The sequence below is a fragment of the Oncorhynchus nerka genome, linkage group LG2, assembly GCF_034236695.1.
Source record: "Oncorhynchus nerka isolate Pitt River linkage group LG2, Oner_Uvic_2.0, whole genome shotgun sequence".
Lineage (NCBI taxonomy): Eukaryota > Metazoa > Chordata > Actinopteri > Salmoniformes > Salmonidae > Oncorhynchus > Oncorhynchus nerka.
In genome coordinates this window covers 29,772,680-29,799,163 of record NC_088397.1, presented here as the reverse complement: position 1 = coordinate 29,799,163, position 26,484 = coordinate 29,772,680, and the positions used below count along the sequence as shown (strand labels likewise).

At 44.3% G+C, this 26,484-nt stretch overlaps 1 protein-coding gene across 1 annotated transcript in view; it reads left to right on the top strand.

The window, feature by feature from the left end:
- Positions 1 to 26,484, top strand: part of LOC115129860 (low-density lipoprotein receptor-related protein 1B-like) — a 206,029-nt gene that overhangs the window by 122,074 nt on the left and 57,471 nt on the right. Inside the window, 18 exon segments of the mRNA XM_065025737.1 lie at positions 297 to 416; positions 1,441 to 1,569; positions 3,403 to 3,525; positions 3,642 to 3,782; positions 5,604 to 5,791; positions 6,471 to 6,654; positions 8,990 to 9,075; positions 9,290 to 9,418; positions 11,995 to 12,176; positions 12,658 to 12,857; positions 14,654 to 14,842; positions 15,019 to 15,167; positions 15,543 to 15,636; positions 15,916 to 16,032; positions 16,232 to 16,351; positions 21,275 to 21,394; positions 24,989 to 25,105; positions 25,560 to 25,802. Of these exon segments, the coding sequence (XP_064881809.1) occupies positions 297 to 416; positions 1,441 to 1,569; positions 3,403 to 3,525; positions 3,642 to 3,782; positions 5,604 to 5,791; positions 6,471 to 6,654; positions 8,990 to 9,075; positions 9,290 to 9,418; positions 11,995 to 12,176; positions 12,658 to 12,857; positions 14,654 to 14,842; positions 15,019 to 15,167; positions 15,543 to 15,636; positions 15,916 to 16,032; positions 16,232 to 16,351; positions 21,275 to 21,394; positions 24,989 to 25,105; positions 25,560 to 25,802 (2,631 nt within the window).

Here is a 26,484-nt window from a genome sequence, read left to right as displayed (position 1 = left end):
ATATAATTTTCCAGCCGCATTAGAATAATTTGCTTCAAAATTGGTTACCTATGCGATATTATTTCCTTCACCTCTTCTGCACAAAGACCTACCTTCTTTCTTGTATGTGACTTGACTGCAATGTCATATTACTCTATAACAGTTGAAACCTGGGCCCATTTGGACTTTGCACACATACACTACCGTACTAAATCACACATTTATCACTGCTCTCGGCATGGTTCATTGTGAAGACGTTTACATGCTTCCTGTCCCAATGAAATATCATATAATATGTTATATTGCATTCTGTCTAGACTTGTCCTGCCTGTGGAACCAGTTTGCCTGCTCTAAGAACAAGTGCATCGCCAAGCAGTGGCTTTGTGACGGAGAGGACGACTGTGGCAATGGATTGGACGAGAGCGCAGAGATCTGTGGTAAGAAAACACGCCTGAATTGATTTACATTATGTTGACTCAAATGTGTGTAGAAAATGTAGAGAACGTCCATAAATCAGCATCAAAGGGACAGGGAAAAGGGGCCTCCCGAGTTGCGCTGCGGTCTAAGGCACTGCATTGCAGTGTTTGAGACGTCACTACAGATCCGGGTTCGATCCCGGGCTGTGTTGCTGCCGGCCACGCCCGGGAGACCCATGAGGCGGCGCACAATTGGCCCAGCGGCGTCCGGGTTAGGGGGAGGGTTTGGCCGGCTGGGATGTCCTTGTCCCATCATGCACTAGCGACTCCTTGTGGCAGCCTGGCGCCAGCTGTACGGTGTTTCCTCCGACACAATGTTGCAGCTGGCTTCTGGGTTAAGTGGGTAGTGTGTCAAGAAGCAGTGCAGCTTGGCGAGGTCATGTTTCGGAGGACACATGGCTCTCGACCTTGATCTCTCTCCAGAGTCCGTACGGGAGTTGCAGCGATGGGACAAGACTGTAACTACCAATTGGATATTGCAAAAAAGGGGTAAAAAGTACCCAAAAAAAGGGGACAGGGAGAGATTAATTTGACATTTTATGAGATAAATTCTCGTTGGATAACACGAAATTGGGGAGAAAAAGGCATAAAAAGTACAACAACAAAAAAAGAGACAGGGAAAGATTAATTTAAGATATTTTACATTTTATGAGATACATCCTTGGTGGAGATATATGGATGAGCAATTTGCTACAAACAGCGATATGGATTTCCTGTTTTTCAGTCATATTTGCACAGACCTCAGAAAGTATTGTAAACATCTATATTTCTAGTACTGTAATTGTGCAGATTCTGTAGCCTGAGTGCCAGTCTGTTTCTGCTGTCTTTGCCAAATCCTTGTCACTCATTATCATACCAAACATGTTTGGCGTGACAATTCCTTAAGGAGTTGGTAAGCGAGCTAAAACAGACTGCCACTCAGGCTAAAGATTCTTCAGTTCGGTAAAATAATATTTTGACCACGACTCCTATTGTACATATCCAGGTATGGCTACCTGTGGCCCAGGGTTGTTTAGTTGCCCAGAGTCGTACGCCTGCGTCCCCAAACACTGGCTTTGTGATGGGGAGAGGGACTGTCCAGATGGGAGTGATGAGCTCTCTGCTGCTGGCTGTGGTAATAATATTGTTCTGAAGTTCTCCAACAGAAATCACAGTCATAGTGTAGTCACTCCCTTTTCTAAAGCACATATTATAATGATAATAATAATGATATGTGTCTAACAGTCTAGTCCAAGTCCCTTTTGTAAAGCACAAATGTCTCAATACATGTTTGTCATAGTGCATTGTCCTCTGAAGGCCTCTGGACAGAAAGCACACAGTCATAGTGTAGTCACTCAGTCCCATTTTTAAAGCACAAATATCTCAATATGTGTCTGACAGTGTATTCCGAGCCCCTTTTTCTTGAAGCTCAAATGTCTCGATGCATATTTGTCATAGTGTATTGTCCTCTGAAGGCCTCCGAACCCGAAAGCGCACAGTCACTCAGAATCCCCTTTGTAAAGCACAAATGTCTCAATATGTGTCTGTCATAAGGTATTGTCCTCTGAAGGCCCCCAGACAGAAACCAAACAGAAAACAAGCATAGCACAGTCAGACTCAGTCCCATTTATAAAGCAAAAATGTCTCATTACATTTGTCATTGTGTGTTCAGAATCCCCATTGTATAGCAGAAATGACTCAATACGTTTCTGTTATAAGAAAGAAATATCAAAATAATCGGCCCTCCATCTCCTGCAGTACTGTAAAACCATATTTCCCCCTGACACATACACTACATTGCCAAAAGTATGTGGACACCTGCTCGTTGAACATCTCATTCCAGAATTATGGGCATTAATATGGAGTTGGTCCCCCATTTGCTGCTCTAACAGCCTCCACTCTTCTGGGAAGGCTTTCCACTAGATGTTGGAACATCAACATTGCTGAAGGGACTTCCATTCAGCCGCAAGAGCATTACTGAGGTCGGGCACTGATGTTGGGTGATTAGGCCTGGCTCGCAGTCGGCGCTCCAATTCATCCCAAAGGTGTTCGATGGGGTTGAGGTCAGGGCTCTCTGCAGTCCAGTCAATTTCTTCCACATCGATCTCAACAAACCATTTCTGTATGGACCTCGCTTTGTGCACGGGGGCATTGTCCTGCTGAAACAGGAAAGGGCCTTCCCCAAATCATTCGCCTGGCAACTGCCAAACCCAGATTCGTCCGTTGGACTGCCAGATGGTGATTCATCACTCCAGAGAACTCGTTTCCACTGCTCCAGAGGCCAATGGCGGCGAGCTTTACACCACTCCAGCCGTTGCTTGGCATTGGGCATGGGGATCTTAGGCTTATGTGCGGCTGCTCGACCATGAAAACCCATTTCATGAAGCTCCCGACTAACAGTTATTGTGGTGATGTTGCTTCCAGAGGCAGTTTGGAACTCGGTAGTGAGTGTTGCAACCGAGGACAGACACTTTTTACGCGCTATAAGCTTCAGCACTCGATGGTTCCGTTCTGTGAGCTTGTGCGGGCTACCATTTCGCGGCTGAGCCGTTGTTGCTCCTTGACGTTTCCACTTCACAATGACATCACTTACAGTTGACCGGGGCAGCTCTAGCAAGGCAGAAATCTGACAAACTTACTTGTTGGAAAGATGGCATCCTATGACGGTGCCAGATTGAAAGTCACTGTGCTCTTCAGTAAGGCCATTCTGCTGCGGATGTTTCCCTATTGAAATTGCATGGCTGTGTGCTCGATTTTATACGCCTGTCAGCAACGGGTGTGGATGAAATAGCCAAATCCACTCATTTGAAGGGGTGTCCACCTACTTTTGTATATATAGTGTACCCTGTTAATAATGTCCACATTCCTATACAAGTTCAGATCCTTTTTGAGAGGGGTGTATGGTCTGAAAATATCTCAGGTATTTCATTAACAAATTGGCCCTCCCTCCACATATTTCTCATCACAGCCCCCAACAACACGTGCATGGAGAGAATGTTCCAGTGTCGTAATCAGGTCTGCATCCCACAGCGGTTCGCTTGTGACCGTGATGATGACTGTGGAGACGGCTCCGATGAGACCCCGGAGTGTAGTAAGAACTTCTCACTATCTCTCTCTCTCTCTCTCTCTCTCTCTCTCTCTCTCTCTCTCTCTCATATTTCCTCTTGTTGTGTTCTGACTGCACATCCCGCCTCCTGTGTCCTACAGAGTACGGGTCCTGCAGTCTGGGGGAGTTCCGCTGCACAGATGGTCGCTGTTTACCCAGAGTCCAGTGGGAGTGTGACGGCCATCCCGATTGTCTCGACCAATCAGACGAGCTGCCACACAACCCCAAGTGTTCCGCTGCAGGCAAGCCTTTCATCTGATACAACACACGTGTGTGTGTTTATGTGTGTGTGAGAGAGAGAACAGAAGAGGTAGAGACCACCCCAGTCTCACCATGTCCCGGCTGGTTTGAGCCTATTACGAACACGTTATGCTCATAGCCCTGCTGGGAACAGAGCTGATACAAATTGAGTTGATAGCAGGGCCGTGCTCGGACATTTCAGGGGGCAGGTGCTCAAAATGATTGTGATTTATCTTCAATGCTCTTTATAATATAATATCTATGATCTTCTGACTCATGATATATGGGCTGGCTGGCTAGTAGCTTGTGTGGATATTTTTAGTATATGGTGGTTTGGTCTGGCAGGTCACCCGTGATACAAGTCATTATCCGATGTCCAGGAGGATGTCGGGAGATGCCGTGGAAACCAGCCACTAGGGGCAACAGCGAGCGCTGTTACCTTCAAGTAGACATTGGAGACGTGGATGGGAGATGGGCCGAAGCATCCGCCTCTGGTTCCTCAGTGCCCAAAGGATGCATGTTTAAATCCACCGATAGGTTCTTTTTAATATTTTTGTTTTACACCTATCCCAAACCTTAACACTTACCTTAACCATTCGGAGTTAATGCCTAACCTTAAGAATTCGGAGTTGGTGCCTAAACGTAACCTTGGAACGATACAGAGAAGTAGTCAAACACTTCGAAATGTGTTCTTTGAGAGAAACATGGATGAACGTCTTGGCTACCTCGGTTGCTGCTGCCATGCCACTCGTTTGCAACTCCCGACTGAAGAAGGGATGGAGTTGGGTCGTAGATGGAGCCGCTCCTTTCTGTCTTTCTGCCTCTCTCTGCTGCACGCCGGCTATCAGCCAACCAGGCCAAATATTGACGATGATGTAAATCAAGTGTTATCAAGTGTGAATCAAAAGTTATGCTGTTGTATCAGTACTGTTGCTTGCGCCTCCCGAGTGGCGCAGCGGTCTAAGGCGTCACTACAGACCCAGGTTCGATCCCGGCCTGTGTCACATCTGGCCGTGACCGGGAGACGCATGAGGCAGCGCACAATTGGCCCAGCATCATCCAGGTTAGGGGAGGGTTTGGCCTGCCGGGATGTCCTTGTCCCATCGCGCTCTAGGGAATCCTTGTGGCGGGCCGGGTGCCTGCAAGCTGACTTCGGTCGCCAATTGCACAGTGTTTCCTCCGACACATTGGTGTGGCTGGCTTGGCAGGGACGTGTTTTGGAGGATGCATGGCTCCCGACCTTCGCCTCTCCCAAGTCCATAGGGGAGTTGCAGGGATGTGACAAGTCTGTAACTACCAATTGGATATCACGAAATTAGGGAGAAAAAAAAGAGTAAAAGTGCCAAAAATATAATTCGACCTGTGACTGCATCAAGCCGTACATGTTTGGAATACGGGCACGAACTCCATACAGGGCCGACAAACAGGCGCAACCGACGGGGTGGCGAACTTGACGACATCACAACAAATTTCGGACAGTGAGTTCAGAACAACAAGTCAAAACCTGTGTACAAAAATATATACAAATACCACCACCCAGAAGGGCAGTTGGCGAGTAGGAGGGCAAAGGGGCAGGTGCTCTGGCACAGGTACACCCCTATGTGTACACGTTCCTGGTTGATAGAAATATGTTTAATTGACTGTTAATTATGTTGGCCAGTTCCCCAGACCCAGATTAAGCCTAGTACTTGACAACAACAACAAACATTTTTTAAAACATTTTATCTAGGACAAAGCTTAATCTGGTTCCGGGAATTCAGGAGTCTTGCATTCCTGGCTTTCACAGAAAGTTCAAATCTAACACCTACCACTTTGTTCTGTAGAAAGCTTGTGCAACGGCTCTTTCTTCATGTGTGTCAACGGCCGCTGTGTCTCGCTGGCCAGCCTGTGTAACAGGAGGGACGACTGTGGGGACGCGTCAGACGAGAGGAACTGTCACGTCAATGAGTGTCTGAACCGTCGAGTCAGTGGATGCACACAGGACTGTGAAAACCTGCCTGTAGGCTACAAGGTAGGAAGGTACCCCTGCTCGCTTTCTCAGAATTGCGCACACACACACACACACACACACACACAGAATCGCAAGTCATGAACTGTACAAGGTTATTTCTCAGAGTCACACACACACACACGATATAGCTCTAAGTATGGTAAACCACTAAGCTCTTACAACATAAAACTAAGGCTTAGTGAAAACTGTTTATTGATGTTTTGCAAATTTCTCTATAATGATAGGATTTAACACCGGTGTTACTATTACTATATTATCATGTTTAACAATAAAACAAACAGAACCTAAATCAACATACTATGTGGACTTGCTTCTGGCTTACCATATGTGTTTGTTTGTGCTACTCATACTTAATAACCATGACCCCGGTACATACAGTACAGTTTATATGTTGGGATCTGCCTGGTTGCTGTAAGCCATAGGTTGTCAGAGAAAAATCGATTTAAATCCATACTCTGTAAGATGTGCATACCAGAGTGACTCGCCAACAAAACAAACCATGGATTTTGCACTCAGAACCTACTAAATCCCTTTGTGTCATAGTATCCCTGTATAGTCAGTAGTCACACCCGATGGCGACAGTACCCCGTGACTTTTCTATTGATTAATTCAGTGCCTCCGCACATGGATTCTGTTAGAAAAATAATGGCTCTCAATTTCTCCCTCACGTCTGATCCAGTGCAAGTGTTGGCCGGGATTTCGCTTGAAGAACGATGGCCAAACGTGTGTTGACATTGACGAGTGTTCATCCGACTTCCCCTGTAGCCAGCTCTGCGTCAACACATACGGATCTTACAAGTGTCTGTGTGCAGACGGCTACAAGGCGCCAGCTAAGAACTCGCACAGCTGCAGGTCTCTCTCAGGTATACCTCTGTCTCTACCTCCATCATTTTCTCTTTTGTTCTTTTTTTTTTGTTCTCTCTCTCTCTCTCTCTCTCTCTCTCTCTCTCTCTCTCTCTCTCTCCTCTTACCCATCTGTCCTTGTATCTGTGCCTCTGCTGCTTGAGGTACCACTTTCTCCATCTTCGTTCGTCCATTCCTTCTCTCCATCTTCTCTCTCTTCCTTCTCACACCTCTTCCCATGTGTCTGATCCTCTGTCACCCACCTTCCTGCTTGATTTTTTTAATTTTTTTAAATCAGGGACTTCGGGAAATCACAAGGGAATTATCTTGCCATCAGAACGAGGATCCTGATTAGTTAAAAGAGGACACTAGAATATGTATGACGTAAAACCACTTGTTCTATCTCTATGGGAAGGTACCTGTAGTGAGCCTAGTCAAATAATAGCCTGTGATGGTGATATATACTAGGGCTTGGAGCTAGGGAGGAAATCAGTGGTTGTATAAGATTGACACCTCCAGAGCCTCTGACTGTAACGTTACTGCACCTGCTGTAGGATAATGAGACATGCATTAAAAGTAATGACTTTATGAGTAATGATGAACTACAGTGCCTTGAAAAGGTATTCACCCCCTTGGCATTTTTCCTATTTTATTGCATTACAACCTGTAATTTAAATGGAATGTTATTTCGATTTCATGTAATGGACATACACAAAATAGTCCAAATTGGTGAAGTGAATTGAAAAAAATGACATGTTTCAAAAAATTTCAAAAAATAAAAAACAGAAAAGTGGTGTGTGTATATGAATTCACCCTCTTTGCTATGAAGCCCCTAAATAAGATCTGGTGCAACCAATTACCTTCAGAAGTCATATAATTAATTAAATAAAGTCAGCCTGTGTGCAATCTAAGTGTCACATGATCTGTCACATGATCTCAGTACATATACACCTGTTCTGACTGGCCTCAGAGACTGCAAAACAACTAAGCATGGGGCACCACCAATCAAGCGACACTATGAAGACCAAGGAGCTCTCCAAACAGGTCAGGGACAAAGTTGTGGAGAAGTACTGATCAGGGTTGGGTTATAAAAAAATATCTGAAACTTTGAACATCCCACGGAACACCATTAAATCCATTATTAAAAAATTGAAAGAATATGGCACCACAACAAACCTGCCAAGAGAGGGCCGCCCACCAAAACTCACAAACCAGGCAAGGAGAGCATTAATCACAGAGGCAACAAAGAGACCAAAGATAACCCTGAAGGAGCTGCAAAGCTCCACAGCGGAGATTGGAGTATCTGTCCATAGGACCACTTTAAGCCGTACAGTCCACAGAGCTGGGCTTTACGGAAGAGTGGCCAGAAAAAAATAAGCAAACATGTTTGGGGTTCACCAAAGGGAATGTGGGAGACTCCCCAAACATATGAAAAAAGGTACTCTGTTCAGTTGATACTAAAATGTAGCTTTTTGGCCATCAAGGAAAACGCTACGTCTGGCGCAAACCCAACACCTCTCAACCCGAGAAAACCATCCCAGCATCATGCTGTGGGGATGTTTTTCATCGGCAGGGACTGGGAACTGGTCAGAATTGAAGGAATGATGTATGGCGCTAAATACAGTGAAATTCTTGAGGGAAACCTGTTTCAGTCTTCCGGAGCTTTGAGACTGGGACGGAGGTTCACCTTCCAGCAGGACAATGACCCTAAGCATACTGATAAAGCAACACTTGAGTGGTTTAAGGGGAACATTTAAATGTCTTGGAATGGCCTCGTCAAAGCCCAGACCTCAATCCCATTGAGAATCTGTGGTATGACTTAAAGATTGCTGTACACCAGCGGAACCCATCCAACTTGAAGGAGCTGGAGCAGTTTTGTCTTGAAGAATGGGCAAAAATCCCAGTGGCTAGATGTGCCAAGCTTATAGAGACATACCCTCAGAGACTTGCAGCTGTAATTGCTGCAAAAGGTGGCTCTACAAAGTATTGACTTTGGGGGGATGAATAGTTATGCATGTTCTGTTTTTTTGTGTTATTTGTTTTGTTTCACACCCAAAAATATTTTGCATCCTCAAAGTGTTGTAAATGTTGTGTAAATGAAATGATTACAACCCCCCCCCCAAAAATCAATATTAATTCCAGGTTGTAAGGCAACAAAATAGGGAAAATGCCAAGTGGAGTGAATATTTTCGCAAGCCATTATCTCTGAGAGCATACTGCTACAGTCGCCCCTGCATAGTGATGGTACTGAAGAGTCACACATGTCTATCAGATTATTTCTTTGGACTATATTGTTAGTCGTCGTCGTCGTGTATTGTAATTGCTGTATTTTTTTCTTTCTTGTATTTTCTTCAGCTGAAGAGCCCTTCCTGATTCTGGCCGACCATCACGACATCAGGAAAATAAGCACTGATGGATCCAAATACACTCCTTTAAAACAGGTAAGACACACAAAGAGAAGTGTTCCTTTTTTTTGAACCAGCTCAATATTTAAGGACGGAGGAGGTTTCTTATGCACAGAATCTTTTTATTTACCATCTCACTTGAGTACATGTCTCTCCCCAACCAATTATGCAAAGCAATTGCTCAATATTTAATGAGGTACTTTTTTTTGTACCAACAGTACAACATGTACCTTATGATTGTGTCCCGCAGGGCCTCAGTAACATTATATCAGTGGACTTTGACTACAGGAAGGAGTTGATTTACTGGATCGACTCGAGCTCTCCTGCTCTAACCCAACGGAGGATAAACAGAATGCGACTGAATGGGAGCGACCTGAAGGTACAGTAGAGTACCGGCTTAAACATCAGGTTTGGGGTAAATTGGAATGGAAGTTATTCAATTCAGGAAGTTAACAGATTCCAATTCAAAAATTGAAAAAAAACGGGCGTCTCTTCTCAACGACTTCTCAAAAAAAACGGAAGAGGAGTGTAACGTCTGCTCCCAACTCACACTCTCAAACACCTAAATCCCCTGAACGCAGCTCACTTTCCAGCCCACTTTCCAGCTCACACTCTCAAACACCTAGATCCCCTGAGCACAGCTCACTTTCCAGATCCCAATCACCTGAATTCTAATCACCTGCGTGTCATTATCACACACTATTTAGTTCAGTTCTTTGCACTCCATCATTGTGAGGTATTGTTTGTTTTGTGACACTCTTCTATTCGGAGCCCTGTTTTTCCTGTAACGTAATCCTCCCGAGTATGATTTTTTGCCTGCCTCACTAACGACGCCTTTTGCCTATTCCCTGCCTGTACTTTAGCCTATCAGATTTCCTGTTATCAACCTTTTGCCTGATCTCCCAGACGACGTTAATAGCCTTTTCCCTGCCTGTATTGTTGCCTTTTTGGACCCCCTGTGTATGACCTTCTGCCTGCCCCTGGACCCAGTTACCTGCCTCCTGTGGTCCTTTACAATAAACACCTGCTGCGCCCTGCGCTTGAAACCAGCTCCCATCGTGTTCATTACAAGGAGAAGCTATATATTTCAAAAGTTGACTCATTTGTAATTTATTCAAATCACTTCCTGAATTGAGTGTCTTCAATTCAAATTGACCCCAACCGTGTTCTACATTAGCCTGACGAAGGTGTGTTGTGAGATAGTGTTCTTGTGGTAGTGGTTAACGTATGAGCCTGAGGGAAGGATGCACTTTATCCATTTTCTCTCTCGCTGTCACCCCCCCCCCACGCGGCAAGATTACACTGTTAGAGATGAGATGTTGAGAAGGTCTATAGCTGCTTTATAAATCTAGAATTAAACACCCCGACTGTGCAGCGGTTTAAATGTGACTAAAGGTGACAGTCTTCCCTGGCTGAAGGTTGAGCCGAGGCACATAAAACAATTTATTCTACAGGAGGGATTATGGCCATGTAGCGCCTAATGCGTAATGAGATTTTAATGCATTCCATTGTCAAACAATGTACACTATAGAGTTGTGGATAATTCCTTAGACACACAGCTTCTTTGTAAAACTTTTGTTTTCGTTACACCTCGGGAAATACTTGATTGTTTTGGACCTAAACCCCCTTGTTAATAGTTCACAGCATTATGCAGTTGATGGTGTACCTGAGTACCAGTCTATGGTGTTTGGCACAGAACAACGGCTGTTGGTTTAGGTCCAGCTGTATCTGATGATGTTTTGTTGTCGTCATATTTATGACAATATCATCATGCTGGTTTATGACGAACAGTTCAACAAGTGTTACTGAACTCCGTCATGATCATGTTATGCGCCATAGATACAGTACCGTACGAAATGTGCTTCCTTTGCTACACAGAGGAAGATCTCCGACTCGGTATCTCAATGTCAATGATCGTATCAGTGTGCATGTGTTCGCGTGTTCGCGTGTTCGCGTCCTTGGGACATGGCTGCTCTCCAATCATGGCTCCCCGTTTTAGCTTTCCAAAGGCCAGGGTCAGAGTCTGGATGACGTTAGAGTGCCAACAGAACCAGAGCACCTAAGGGGGCTCCCCTTGGCTCGTTATCGTTAATACGGGGCTAATGACTCATTATAGCTTTACTGTACCCAGGATCACTCCCGTCTGATTCGTAGCTCACTGCCGCCGAAACTCTTCCGAGTCGAGACCGCTTCTGTAGTTATGGGACCAATGTCATCACTAGAATGAAGGCGATATTAGAACTGTTGCAGTGCAGACCCATAGAAGGCTGTTGTGAGTCGTTCGGGCTTTTCACACTGTCTTCTTAATTTGCGACAAAATCACTCCAGGGCTAGCTTACCTTCCTTTCACGCAATCAACCGTTAACCCCGGGGTCACTGAATCCAACTGTTTGGGTTAGAATGTGAGGGCTCCACGAAACGGGTTACAGTGCTTTTTCTGATTCATCTTGAGTTGCTTTAAAGGCCCAGTGCAGTCGGAAACATGATTTCCCTGTGTTCTATATATACTTCCACACTATGAGGTTGGAATAATACCGTGAAATTGTGAAAATGACGATGTCCTTTTGGAGCTGTTTTAAGAGCTGTTTTAAAAAAGACTGCCTGAAATGTCAGTCTGTTTTGGTGGGATGGAGATTTGGCCTGCCACGGTGACATCACCGGGCCGTCAAGTTGGTTAATAGACCAATAAGAAAGAGATTTCCAAACTCTCTGCCAATGACAGCCGCTTTTCAGTGTTCCCCCTTCCCCCACTCGGACAGCTCGCAGCCAGTCCTAGGAAAAATCTTGCTTGAGAAATTGCCCTTTTGCGAAGATTAGATTTTCTCTTCTTCTTCTTTTTGACAAATTGAATTGAAAACAATCACATGAAGGTACTTAGTTGTTACTCAAGAAATGATTTGATATTGAGATTTGAAAGAAAATGTCCCTACCTGTTTCCTCTCCTCTGACCCACAGGTAATCCACAGGACGTCCACCCCTAGTGCTCTAGCCGTGGACTGGATCGGTAAGAACCTGTACTGGTGCGACATAAGGAAGAAGAGTCTGGAGGTGTCCAAGGCTAACGGACTCTATCCTGTGGTGCTGGTCAGCACCGGTCTGGACATCCCGACCGACCTGGCTCTGGATGCTGACACTGGGCATGTACAACTCTCCATCTTCTCCATCTGTCTTTACACCGTGCTGCTATCTGTCACAGTACCGTCTGGAGAGAATGAATCCAGAACGAGATTTAGCTATGTCTGTCGAGAGAAACCACAGACTGTCAAAAGAAATGCCAGCTAATCAGTTTGCTACTGTGTAAGTGTACCTATGCTGTTTTGTTTCTGAGGCAGCCGACTTTCTGCTCAGGCTCTTTGAAGTCTAGTACTCATTTTGATGTTGAGTTTGATATCTTCACGTAAAACTACTCCGTAACGAGAAGTAAACACAGTTTGATTTACATCATTTTTTGTCATTTAGCAGACACTCTTGTCCAGAGCGACTTACAGTTAGTGCATTAACCTTAAGATGACCAAGTGAGACGACCGCAATTCACCGTTCACATAGCCCATTTGACCAACGAAGTGGGGAAGAGTAGCCTAAGGTGTCTAGCTGAAAACTGTATCCATTCCTCTGTAGTTATGTGTTCTGGATCGACAGTGGAGAGTATCCCCATATCGGGAGGATAGGTTTGGACGGCAGCGGCCGGACGGTGATCAGCGACACAGACATATTCAGCCCTGCAGCTCTCACCATCGACTACACGGCAAAAAGACTTTACTGGGCTGACTCGCATCAAATTCTCTTCTCAAACATGGACGGTTCAAAACGACGCAAAGGTAAGGGACAGTGAATAGAGTGTTGCCCTTGGTCTGTCTGTGTGTCTGTCTGTGTGTCTGTGTGTCTGTCTGTCTGTGTCTGTCTGTCTGTCTGTCTGTCTGTCTGTCTGTCTGTCTGTCTGTCTGTCTGTCTGTCTGTCAACATTTGATGGCTCAATTGTAAATAATACTTTGTGCCGATTTAAGGTCAGTTTGCCCATTGACATTGTCATCTATCACCCCAGTGTTTAATTTGCCGTACTGTAATAATTATTACCTCACCCCCCTTATCCTACCTCATTTGCACACACTGCATATAGATTTTTCTATTGTGTTATTGACTGCATGTTTGTTTATTCCATGTGTAACTCTGTGTTGTTGTTTTTTGTCCCACTGCTTTGCTTTATCTTGGCCAGGTCACAGTCGTAAATGAGAACTTGTTCTCAACTGGCCTTCCTGGTTATATACAGATGAAATAAATACAAATAAAATTGAGTGTACTTTTTCAGACTTTAGATAAAAACCTTGACATTACTGTGAAGCGGTTTGTCCGTGATTGATTCAACTCCACAGAAACCGAGCGTGAGCCAAGTCATTAATATGCCTGTTCCATACACTTCAAAGCAAGGTGTTAATTGAAATGAGTCGCTATCTATCTCTGGCATTCAACCTGTGAGAAATGAGAAATGTTTTTCTCATCTTTTTTTTGAGTTATTCATTCGGTCTAACACAATTTTCCCCCAGTACTATTTGGTTCACAAACAAAACATGTTATTAAACAAGGCTTAAAAACCTCTTAAGGATCCGACCCTTTTCATACATTTTAGCCTAAAATGACATACCCAAATCTAAGTGCGTGTAGTTCAGGACCTGAAGCAAGGATATGCATATTCTTGATACCATTTGAAAGGAAACACTTTGAAGTTTATGGAAATGTGAAATTAATGTTGGAGAATATAACACATTCGATCTGATAAACGATAATACAAAGAAAAACGCATGCATTTTATTGTATTCTATTTGTACCATCTTTGAAATGCAAGAGAAAGGCCATAATGTATTATTCCAGCCCAGGCACAATTTAGATATTGACCACTAGATGACAGCAGTGTATGTGCAACATTTTAGACTGATCCAATGAACCATTGCATAACTGTTCAAAATGTGGTATCAAGACTGCCCAAATGGTCCTAATTGGTTTATTAATACATTTTCAAGTTCATAATTGTGCACTCTCCTCAAACAATAGCATGGTATTATTTCACTGTAATAACTACTGTAAATTGGACAGTGCAGTTAGATTAACAATAATTTAAGCTTTCTGCCCATATCAGATATGTCTGTCCTGGGAAATGTTCATGTTACTTACAACCTCATGCTAATCACATTAGCCTACGTTAGCTTAACCATCCCATGGGGAGGACACCGATCCTGTAGAGGTTAATTAAAGTGAAGTCACGACATTCTCAACGTATTTTTATTGTTCATTTCATTTCAGTCTTTCGTCTTCAACAGCCAGTTTGTGATTAGCTGTAGTACTTATAGTCTACTCCGTGCTCTACTAAGCCATGCTGACAGACACAGTCCATTTAGTCACGTCTTTACTTCTCTTTGCCTGCAATAAAACACCACAGAGCCTGGCAGCTTGTCACAGCAATTATTCAGGACGAGCTGTGTGTGTGTGTGTGTGTGTTCAGCAGATTCCTCCTAAAGCAGTATCAGATGAACGTAATGTAGAAGTGGCATGTTAATCTACTGTGTGTGTGTGATCTGGCTGTATTCCAGACTCTGATTACTCAGTGTGTATTCCATTCCAGTGCCGAGTCAAGACATCCGGGAGGTGACGGCGCTGACTCTGTTTGAGGATGTCATCTATTGGACGGATGAGAAGTCCAAGTCGCTGAACCGGGCCCACAAGACCTCCGGGGCTCAGGGAGCAGAGCTGCTCAGATACTGGAGAACCATCCACAACATCAAGGTGTACCACCCTCTCCGCCAACCCGACGGTAATTGTCTAGACACTCAGTGTGTGTGTCTGCATGCCTTTGAGCGAGAGAGAGGTGTTTATTTTTTAATTGTAATGAGCAAATGTGCCCTCAGACTAATGATGCTGACAGCAGAGTTGAGGGGAAAGGGCTGTAGCTCTGGATGTTGGGTTTTAGTCTCCCTCTCTCCGCTGCAGTGCCCAAACACCAGTGTCAGGTGATCAATGGAGGCTGCAGCCACCTGTGTCTGCTCTCCCCCGGGGGAGGTTACAGGTGTGCCTGCCCCACCCACTTCTACCTGGCTGCAGAAAACAAGACCTGCCTTTCCAACTGCACAGCCAGCCAGGTCAGTGGCCCTTTTCTCCTACTGCTTACAGAAATATTTAACATTTGAGTCATTCAGCAGACGTTGTTATACAGAGCCACTTACAGCTAGTGAATGCATCTTAACCTTTTGGTTACTGGCCCAACGCTCTAATCACAAAGGCTACTGACCCTGCCACCCAATAAAGCAGCTACCAGCTAAGCCTGTGCTAGTTGTAGGGGGAGTGGGAGAGTGGGGGGGTGCTGTGGGATAGATCAAGATACATTTTGAGGAGGTGTGTTTTCATATGTTTTTGGAAGATGGGGAGGGGACCAGCAGGGGTTTCATTAAGGTACTTTAATGTCCCCAAAATCTTCCTGGATGATGATGATGATGACATTTTGTTGTGTCTTGTAGTTCCGCTGTGGGACAGATGAGTGCATCCCCTTCTGGTGGAAGTGTGACACGGTGGATGACTGCGGGGACGGGTCGGACGAGCCTCCAGACTGCCGTGAGTCACCATCAACACACACATACACTTGACAAGGTCCCAGTAAGGGTGGTCACATTTTCTGTACACACCAACTCGCAATTACACAATCAATTCACAGCCCTCTAGTGGAGCAGGACACTAACTGCACAGTACAGTACAGTAAATGTTACAACCCTTCTCCCTGGTTTTAGTCACTAGCTGTGTTTCTATAAAGTCGGTGCAATGTGTGTGTGTGTGTGTGTGTGTGTGTGTGTGTGTGTGTGTGTGTGTGTGTGTGTTTCTGTTCTTTCCTCACAGCTGAGTTTAAATGCCAGCCAGGGAGGTTCCAGTGTGGAACTGGTCTCTGTGCTCTGCCTCCGTTTATCTGTGATGGGGAGAACGACTGTGGGGACAACTCTGATGAAGCCAACTGTGGTGAATTTCTTTACATTTCTGGCCATTATTGTAAAAGAGAATGCATACTCGTTACTTACCTGGTTAAATAAAGTAAATAAATAAATGATGACGCTATCCATCCTATTCTGAATCCGCCCAAAAGTTTCCACAACTGTCAAAAACGACGTTGTAGACTACCCCGGCTAAGGCTAACACCTTTTGTTCATACCTTCTACAGAATCCTACATCTGTCTATCTGGACAGTTCAAATGCAGGAAGCGTCAGAAGTGCATCCCACTGAACCTGCGCTGTAACGGACAGGACGACTGTGGAGACGGCGAGGACGAGACGGACTGCCGTAAGAATCAAATCATCCGTAGATGGATGGATCTTAATAGATACGGTCTTAAAGAAGAGGCTGACTATGTGATGAAAGTTTTGACAGCTCTGTACTTTTTGCAGAGGGATTTCAATTTCATTTGGCCATGAAAAATGAGCCTCTGCAAGATTTAGATAATATAGTATTGAAAAGGCTTTTAGTTGTTGGCACTCTGGTCATTTCTTTAGCGAGAGACAACCCTTTGATGAATGACACAAGGAAAGAAAGGAACAGTAGAGAGAAACTCAGACTCTGAACAGACCGACTCTGTGACTTCCTCTCTGATCTTCAACTCTTGGTCAATGATTCACCCTGTTAACAATTCTCTTTGGATTATAGAAAGCCCCCAGCCTTCTATGTTCATGCCGCCATACCTGGTTAATTCCCTTCGTAGACACAAGGAAGGTCCATTATTAATAAAAGCCACATGTCCTTGTTATAATACGAAAAGGAGGTGTGTTTCCTTTCAGTTGACCTAGTTTGACCTCGCTGTGGATTTTGATTGGAGTTTCATCCCCTGCTTGTTATCCCTCTGACATTTTAAAGTTCTGAACTTCTGGGTGCTTCTTTCGCTTGTCTGAAATGTGCAGCACCGGGTAAAGGTTATGAGACAATTCCTCATGTCTGTGAGAGAGACAGAGAGAAGGGTCTTAGTAAGTACCTGTAGTCACACCTGTCTGGTTGTCATCGCGAATCAAAGTGACAGCTCTAAGACACACTGGAGCACGGTCTCAAGACACACACACACACACGCACGCCATCCATGAACGCCTTATTAGATCACAGTGGTGGGTTAACGACTCGTCTCAGAGCTCCAGCCCTAGAAGCAGTCTAATCTCCCTCCCTTCACCTCCTGAGTCTCTGGCTGCAGTCACATTCAACCCCGGCCTGGCTCAGTGGTAGAGCCGTGTTGCCCCGAGGCCACTGGGAACAGAGAGGAAGACAGTGGTAATTGCACCAGCAGGGGGTTGAACCACGCTGGTAGGCTGGGTGAGGGTGGAGCTGGGTGGGGGAGGGTGTGAGGGGAAGGATGGGGGGGGCTGGAGGAATATACAGCACCAAGTAAAGTGTTTCTCTGTAGGCTCTATTTTAACAAACCTAACACAATGTAAATCTATGGCTGGCGGTCAGAGCTATAGGTTTGGGGGGGGTCAGAAATATTTGTTGCTATTTTCTCAACCAGATTTATGGGTGCAGTAGCTGGCGGTGGCGTGGAAGGGCTGGGTTTTTGCTAAATAAACAAGTTGAAGATGTATCACGACTTGACCTCTCAATGGCCAATCAGAACATGCTCCATGGCTACATATGTGGTCGCTTCAAGTTGTCGAGAGCTTGGGACTATAAAGTTATATCTGCAAAAATATGATTCTGAGATGATTGGCATTAGAATTCCGAACCCTCATTGGTTTGAATGGTGTCAACAATTTGTATCTTGTATTCTTTTTAACTTAACAACATGAATTCGGATATTTATAGTACTATATAGGCTGAGAACATTGAACAGAACAAGGCCACATGAATAACAAAATGTTGACAAAAATGCAGATCGAACGTTATGGTCCCAAGCTCACATTGTGTATTTATGGTATTTTATGTATTGCGTGGTAATCAGCTCCTAGTTGAATGTTTGTCCAGTATAGCCTAGTTTGTTAAATAGCCTACAGAAACAAAATAACAAAAAGTAGGCCCATCCCATACTTGATAAATATGTTGAACATGTTTTTGAACAGTAATTGCATGGCATCGATATGGAAATATATTGTTAACGTAGCATTTGTACTGATATAGGTCTCCTGTAAAAATGCATTAGCCAGGGACATGCCAAACGTTGTCAATGAGCAATATTAAATTCACTAATTGATAAGACCTAGAAAGAGAGCGAGTACTTCTCATCAAATTCTCCTAAAACGAAACAACAACTGGTTTTAAACAGGCTATATGTCTGAATACAGTTACAGGCACCACAATTGCTCCCCGTGAGAGTATACTGTGATATTAGGCAACAACGTAGACTACGGGGGGTTTGATGCACATCCAAACTTTTCACAGGAGCTGGATAAAGATCCAATATAAAGAGAAAAGGGGGGAATATCCACTCATCGTTACTGCTCCCAGATATACTCTCTATAGCTGTAGCCTACCATTGCCGTTGATTTGGCCATAGTGACTTAGCCAAGTGAAAGGTAACAAAACGGACAAATATAGCCTCAAAGCTCCCCGCGGTTTCCCGCGGTTTGAAAGTTACAACCGAGGAAAGTGGAAGATCCATTTTTGGCGGGGGGCAAAATGAATAACGTTTTTTTGATAACTTGTTCCTAAACAGGCTCCCTACGTTCGCGGACACCTTTCACGCAATGGGCATAGCACATAATGAGTCCAAATGTTTCACAGAAGCTGGACAAAAATAATGTCCAAGATCAAATCAAATAAAAGTGGAATGTCTGAGTGTTCTGATATTCATGATGTTTCAATAAAGCCCTAGTGATGTTTATTTTAATTTTATTTTTTATTTCACCTTTATTTAACCAGGTAGGCAAGTTGAGAACAAGTTCTCATTTACAATTGCGACCTGGCCAAGATAAAGCAAAGCAGTTCGACAGATACAACGACACAGAGTTACACATGGAGTAAAACAAACATACAGTCAATAATACAGTATAAACAAGTCTATATACAATGTGAGCAAATGAGGTGAGAAGGGAGGTAAAGGCAAAAAAGGCCATGGTGGCAAAGTAAATACAATATAGCAAGTAAAACACTGGAATGGTAGTTTTGCAATGGAAGAATGTGCAAAGTAGAAATGAAAATAATGGGGTGCAAAGGAGCAAAATAAATAAATTAATTAAATACAGTTGGGAAAGAGGTAGTTGTTTGGGCTAAATTATAGGTGGGCTATGTACAGGTGCAGTAACCTGTAAGATGCTCTGACAGTTGGTGCTTAAAGCTAGTGAGGGAGATAAGTGTTTCCAGTTTCATAGATTTTTGTAGTTCGTTCCAGTCATTGGCAGCAGAGAACTGGAAGGAGAGGCGGCCAAAGAAAGAATTGGTTTTGGGGGTGACCAGAGAGATATACCTGCTGGAGCGTGTGCTACAGGTGGGAGATGCTATGGTGACCAGCGAGCTGAGATAAGGGGGGACTTTACCTAGCAGGGTCTTGTAGATGACATGGAGCCAGTGGGTTTGGCGACGAGTATGAAGCGAGGGCCAGCCAACGAGAGCGTACAGGTCGCAATGGTGGGTAGTATATGGGGCTTTGGTGACAAAACGGATTGCACTGTGATAGACTGCATCCAATTTGTTGAGTAGGGTATTGGAGGCTATTTTGTAAATGACATCGCCAAAGTCGAGGATTGGTAGGATGGTCAGTTTTACAAGGGTATGTTTGGCAGCATGGGTGAAGGATGCTTTGTTGCGAAATAGGAAGCCAATTCTAGATTTAACTTTGGATTGGAGATGTTTGATATGGGTCTGGAAGGAGAGTTTAAAGTCTAACCAGACACCTAAGTATTTGTAGTTGTCCACGTATTCTAAGTCAGAGTCGTCCAGAGTAGTGATGTTGGACAGGCGGGTAGGTGCAGGTAGCGATCGGTTGAAGAGCATGCATTTAGTTTTACTTGTATTTAAGAGCAATTGGAGGCCACGGAAGGAGAGTTGTATGGCATTGAAGCTTGCCTGGAGGGTTGTTAACACAGTGTCCAAAGAAGGGCCGGAAGTATACAGAATGGTGTCGTCTGCGTAGAGGTGGATCAGAGACTCACCAGCAGCAAGAGCGACCTCATTGATGTATATAGAGAAGAGAGTCGGTCCAAGAATTGAACCCTGTGGCACCCCCATAGAGACTGCCAGAGGTCCGGACAGCAGACCCTCCGATTTGACACACTGAAATCTATCAGAGAAGTAGTTGGTGAACCAGGCGAGGCAATCATTTGAGAAACCAAGGCTGTCGAGTCTGCCGATGAGGATGTGGTGATTGACAGAGTCGAAAGCCTTGGCCAGATCAATGAATACGGCTGCACAGTAATGTTTCTTATCGATGGCGGTTAAGATGTACTTAATTAAGGCTACTGTGTGCGCATCCTCTGGCAAAATCAACGTCTTTACCATTTGCTTTGCCGCTAAAACCAGCTTTTTGTCGGCCTTAAATATCCCTAGTTGCACTCACTGAAATTGGCATATTGGCGCACGTTCTTAAGGACACACCTCAAATATTTCCACCCCTCCCACCTCAGTGCAAGCCAGCTGACATTACACAGGTAAATTGTCGACCCCGGCGTTAGGGCTTGGAAAATTATGCGCGTGTGTGAGCGACAGAGCGAGACAGAGAGGATATTTCAGGAGCTGAGTCTCACCCAGGGTGCAGATTAGGGCAGACAGAAGGAGGTTTAGCCTGCGTCTGAGGGCTGAGGGGATGTCTTTCTGAGACAGAGGGAGGTTTAACCAGGGCTAATCACGCTGGGAGGGCTGAGGGTTTAGAGATGCAGCTGGAGCTCTAACCACCTCCATCCCCCTCCTGCTGGGAAAGAGGAAGCTGTGCTCTGGGTGTCAGGGTACTGTGGCAGGAAGGAGGGTGTGGAGGAAAAATGAATCTGATTTACTCATAATTGTACTTTCTCTATTGCTTCACACCATAGGTGTGTTTGCCACATATAACATGATTTGTGTGAATTTGATGCAACTATAGTGCATGTGCATTGCTATTGTTTTGGTCATTTTTGATCATTTTGGTACCTTCAGTTGCATTAGCCGACGGAGTTTTGCCATTTTTATATAGACTGGTTAACTGGTCATTTTTTGTATAGCACGTGACGGCGTCTCTTTTCATCTTTATTCTTCAGAGTTGATGTACCTGTTTTAATTCCCTGTCTCTTCTCTCTCTGCTGTGCCATCGGTCTCCATCCCCAGCTGAGAGCACGTGTTCTGCCAGCCAGTTCCAGTGTAAGAGCTCCCTGCACTGTATCTCAGCCCTGTGGGTGTGTGACGAGGACCCGGACTGTGCCGATGGATCGGACGAGGCCAACTGTGGTGCGTTCTACTGTTCTACTTCTAATTGTACTGCAGTGCCTTTCAGAAAGCGTTCACACACCCCTTAACCTTTTTGCCTCACATTTGGTTGTGTTACAGCCTGAATTTAAGATGGTTAAAATTGAGATTTATGTGCAACTGGCCTACACACAATACCACATAATGTCAAAGTGGAATTATGTTTTTTGAAATGTTTACAAATTTTTTTTTTTTTTTTTAAGGAAAAACTTGAGTCATTAAGTATTCAAACCCCTTTGTTATGGCCAGCCTAAATAAGTTCAGGGGTAAAGAGTTGCTTAGCATGTCACATAAGTTGCATGGACTCACTCTGTGCAATAATAGTGTTTAACATGGTAATTTTATGACTACCTCATCTCTGTACCCCACACATACAATTATCTGTAATGGTCCCTCAGTCGAGTAGTGAATTTCAAACACAGATTCAACCACAAAGACCAGGGAGGTATTCCAATAGCTCACAAAGAAGGGCACCTATGGGCAAAGTAAATAAAACAAGCGGACATTGAATATCCCTTTTAGCATGGTGAAGTTATTAATTACACTTTGGATGTATCAATACAACCAGTCACTACATAGATATAGGCATCCTTCCTAACTCAGTTGCCGGAGTGGAAGGAAACCGCTCAGGGATTTTACCATGAGGCCAATGGTTATGGACTTTAAAACAGTTACAGAATTTAATGGCTGTGATAGGAGAAAACTGAGGATGGATCAACAACACTCATTTAAATGACAAAGTGAATAGATGGAAGATTTTCCAAAACATGCATATTTTTTGCAATTAGGCAGTTAAGTAATACTGCATACAATGTGGCAAAGAAATGAACTGCATGTGCTGAATACAAAGTGTTATGTTTGAGGCAAATCTGGAGCAGGTTGAGAGCTTCAAGTTCCTTGGTGTCCACATCACCAACAAACTAACATGGTCCAAGCACGCCAAGACAGTCGGGCACGACAAAACATATTCCCCCTCAGGAGACTGAAAAGATTTGGCATGGGTCCTCAGATCCTCAAAAGGTAGCTGCACCACGAGAGCATGGTTTCCTCACTGCCTAGTATGGCAACTGCTCGGTCTCCGACCGCAAGGCACTACAGAGGGTAGTGCGAACGGCCCAGTACATCACTGGGGCCAAGCTTCCTGCCACCCAGGACCTCTATACCAGGCGATGTGAAAATCGCCCTAAAAATTGTCAAAGACTCCAGCCACCCTAGTCATAGACAGTTCTCTCTGCTACCGCACGGCAAGCGTTACCGGAGCACCAAGTCTAGGTCCAATAGGCTTCTAAACAGCTTCCAAGCCATAAGACTCCTGAACACCTAATCAAATGGCTACCCAGACTATTTGCATTACCTCCCTCTCCCCCTCTTTTACACTGCTGCTACTCTCTGTTGTTATCATCTAAGCATAGTCACTTTAAAAACTAACCGGTACCCCCGCACATTGACTCTGTACCGGTACCCCCCTGTATATAGTCTTGCTATTATTATTTTACTGCTGCTGTTACTTTTATTTCATATTCTTATCCATGTTTTTTTAACTGCATTGTTTGTTAGGGGCTCGTAAGTAAGCATTTCACTGTAAGGTCTACTACACCTGTTGTATTTGGCGCATGTGACTAATACAATTGGATTTGAAATCCAACACAACACATCACTGAGTACCACTCTTTATATTTTCAATCATGGTGGTGACTGCATCATGTTATGGGTATGCTCATCTCCAAGGACTATGGAGTGTTTTAGGATAAAAAGAAACAGAATAGAGCTAAGCACAGGCAAAATCCTAGAGGGAAACCTGGTTCAGGTTACTTTCCAACAGACACTGGGAGACAAATTCACCTTTCAGCAGGACAATAACCTAAAACACAAGGCCAGATATACACTGGAGTTGCTTACCAAGACAACGTTGAATGTTCCTGAGTGGCATAGTTACAGTTTTGACTTAAAATGGCTTGAAAAAGTATGGCAAGACATTTAAAAAATGGCAAATTGACAGAGCTTGAAGATTTATTTTTTAAATCAAATATTGTACAATCCAAGTGTGCAATACTTCCCCAGAAAGACTCACAGCTGTAATCACTGCCAATGTTGATTCTAACTAAATGTAACAACCAAATGTGGAGTAAATCAAGGGGTATGAATGCTTTCTGAAGGCAATGTATGTTATATTATATTCTAGTCTACACTCTTAGAAAAAAGGGTTCCAAAAGTGTTCTTCGGTTGTCCCCCTTTTTGGTTCAAGGTAGAGAACCCTGTTGGTTTCCATGTAGAATCACCAAATGGGTTCTACCTGGAACCAAAATGGTTTCTTCAAACGGTTCTCCAATGGGGACAGCCGAAGAACCCTTTTAGGTTCTAGATAGCAACTTTTTTTCTAAGAGTGTAGTCTAGTCTATTGTAGCAGTGTTTGATCTCAATGGAATGGCCTCCTCTAAAGGGACATTTGTATCTCGACCTTGTGTCTCGTTATGCTATATGCAATCTTTGAGCAGCTAAACCCAAACATGTAGACTTAAATTGAATGTGATAGATAACGTCATGCAGACATCAAATGCCTTTAAAAAAAAATGTTTTACTGATGACCACCTCATAAATGCTGACTGGTCTTTGATATGCTCATAAAGCACTTGTTAATATGGCCAGCTCCAGAGATTAGCTGGAGGAGGTTAAGTCATTTTACTGTCTCTTTCTCTCATCAAATGGACTGCTAGGGATTGACCTTGGCATTTCCACTGCTGCCTGTGCGTTTAATGGTGACATTCAGGGGGATTGAGGGGGATGACAGTAAGGTCTCTCTATGATTTGAGTCGTTCTCTCTGGTTTTCAATCAGTGTTCCATTTTTTTCTTCTTTTTTCTCTCTCTATGGGTCATATTTAAAGGTTTCTTCTCATCCAACCTGGCAGATATCAAGCATGAGAGGAGACGTACACACGGTGTGAACATGTTGTATCCACCTACTGGCTTTGACTTCACTGGCGAGAAGCAAACAACATACGAGTTCTGGGAATTCCCAGCATCTTATTTGTCTTTCTTAATTCTTAAATCTTTCAGGCATGGGAAGGAATGTATTTAGTATTCAACTGTCGCGGTGTGCTCAGGTCGAATTTGAATTCTGTTAATGTCATACTAAGTCTGGGAATTAGCTCTCGAGCATGGTACCGTGTGGTTGTCAATTAATAATGCATTATGTATTTATCTATTCTCCCAATAGTTGGATTTAAAGTCTGACTGGGAGATGAGAGGAAATCACATTGCTTTGATTCTACAGTGTTGGGACGACATGTACAGACGGATTACTAGGTTGTTATTTTAGAAAGAAAAACAGGAAAGTTACTGTCCTCCTAGTCGTTCTTCTTGACAGTAGCAGGCGTTTGTATATACAGTATGTCAAGTAATGTTTCACCCTTTATTGGCCATCGTCTTGTCGTCCTCCTTAGCGAAAGCTCAAGGGACTGGTCGATCACGGTCGCGCTCACCAGGCGCTGTGCGAAACATCAACGCGGCTCCCGTCTCACACACTTTGCTTTGTGTTACGCCTTTATGGACTGTCTTTGTTGTTTCTGTGTGCCTAGATGAGAAGACATGCGGTCCTCATGAGTTCCGGTGCCACAACAACAACTGTGTTCCGGAACACTGGAGGTGTGACGGACAGAGTGACTGCGGCGACAACACAGACGAACAGAACTGCAGTAAGTCCCTCGCCTTGGGTCTCTTGTTTAGGCTGGAAGGAATGGACTTGGAACTTGAACTTTTGTATAATACTATATAACTTGCGTACTCCCTGACACTATAACCAGAGCATTGTGTTTTTGGGAAGTCATGTGACGTAGTAAAATTGTTATCCTGTATTTTAAAGCCTTCTCCAGAAATGACAACTGCACCAAAAAAATGAAAGCGGTTGTCTGAGTATGAGGCTGGATCCTCTGACATGAAAAGAAAAGGGGAACGCTCAATGAAAACGCTCCAAAAATGTTCAAATCCAGGTCGTGTGACATGACTCCGCAAAACAACGTGGCCTAGTATAACTGCCACCTAGTATAACTACCACCATGCTTGGCATGATGAGGAATGTCCTGGGGGAACAGGCCTCAGTGTCATGCGCCTAAAATCACTTGTCGTTCCTTATTCCCTTACACCTCTCAGAGCCAGCCACCTGCCCCTCCAGGGACTTTGTGTGTGACGACGGAGAGTGCATCTCGGCTCGCTTCCGTTGTGACGGTGACACGGACTGTGCCGATAGCTCTGATGAAAAAGGCTGTGAGACGCGCTCGTGCCCCGCGGACCAGTTCCAGTGTCTCAATCACCTCTGCATCTCCAACAAGTGGCTCTGTGACGGCCGCGAGGACTGTAAGATGGGGGAGGACGAGAGGAACTGCCAAGGACCTGGTACGAGCTCAGAGACACACACGCACGGACACACACACACACACCCACACACACGTACACATGCGCACACACGCACACACACTTGATTTACTTACTGTATAGCTGTTGGATGGCTGCGGGTGAAAGTGGGGACTTGCTTTCACTGCCTTACTCAAAGCCTACAACCATGTTAATACCGCCCTCTGTTGGAATGCATGCTTGTGTGCGTCACACACCTTGTGATTGGGGGAGTGTGTGTTCGTTTGTGTTTGTTCGTGTTCGGCAACGGCTGCCGTTTTACGAAGTCACCAGTAAGCGTAGATACAGTTGGCTTACTGTCTCACATTGAAAGCTAGAAAATAACCTTTAACACCTTCAGAAACAGAGTTATTCCCGCACGTGAACCAATTCTCAGTTGACAGCAATTACAGATTTCACTCCACTGTAGTATGTCCTGACATTCACCTTTTATTTTAAGATTCGGAATCCCTTTGTGCTTCATTGCATGAATTGAATGCCTGCCAAACTTGAAGTCTTGTGGAGAAGTTAATGCAAGGCCAGAGTAGCTTCAAGGCACTTCAAATCTCGAGCAGATGGTTCAATATCAGCAAGCTGGCCTTCTCTCCTGTCTGATAACTACAGGTGTGAAATTAAAATGAGCTGTATGTCTCTCCCACCGAGATATCTCCCTCTATCTCTGTCT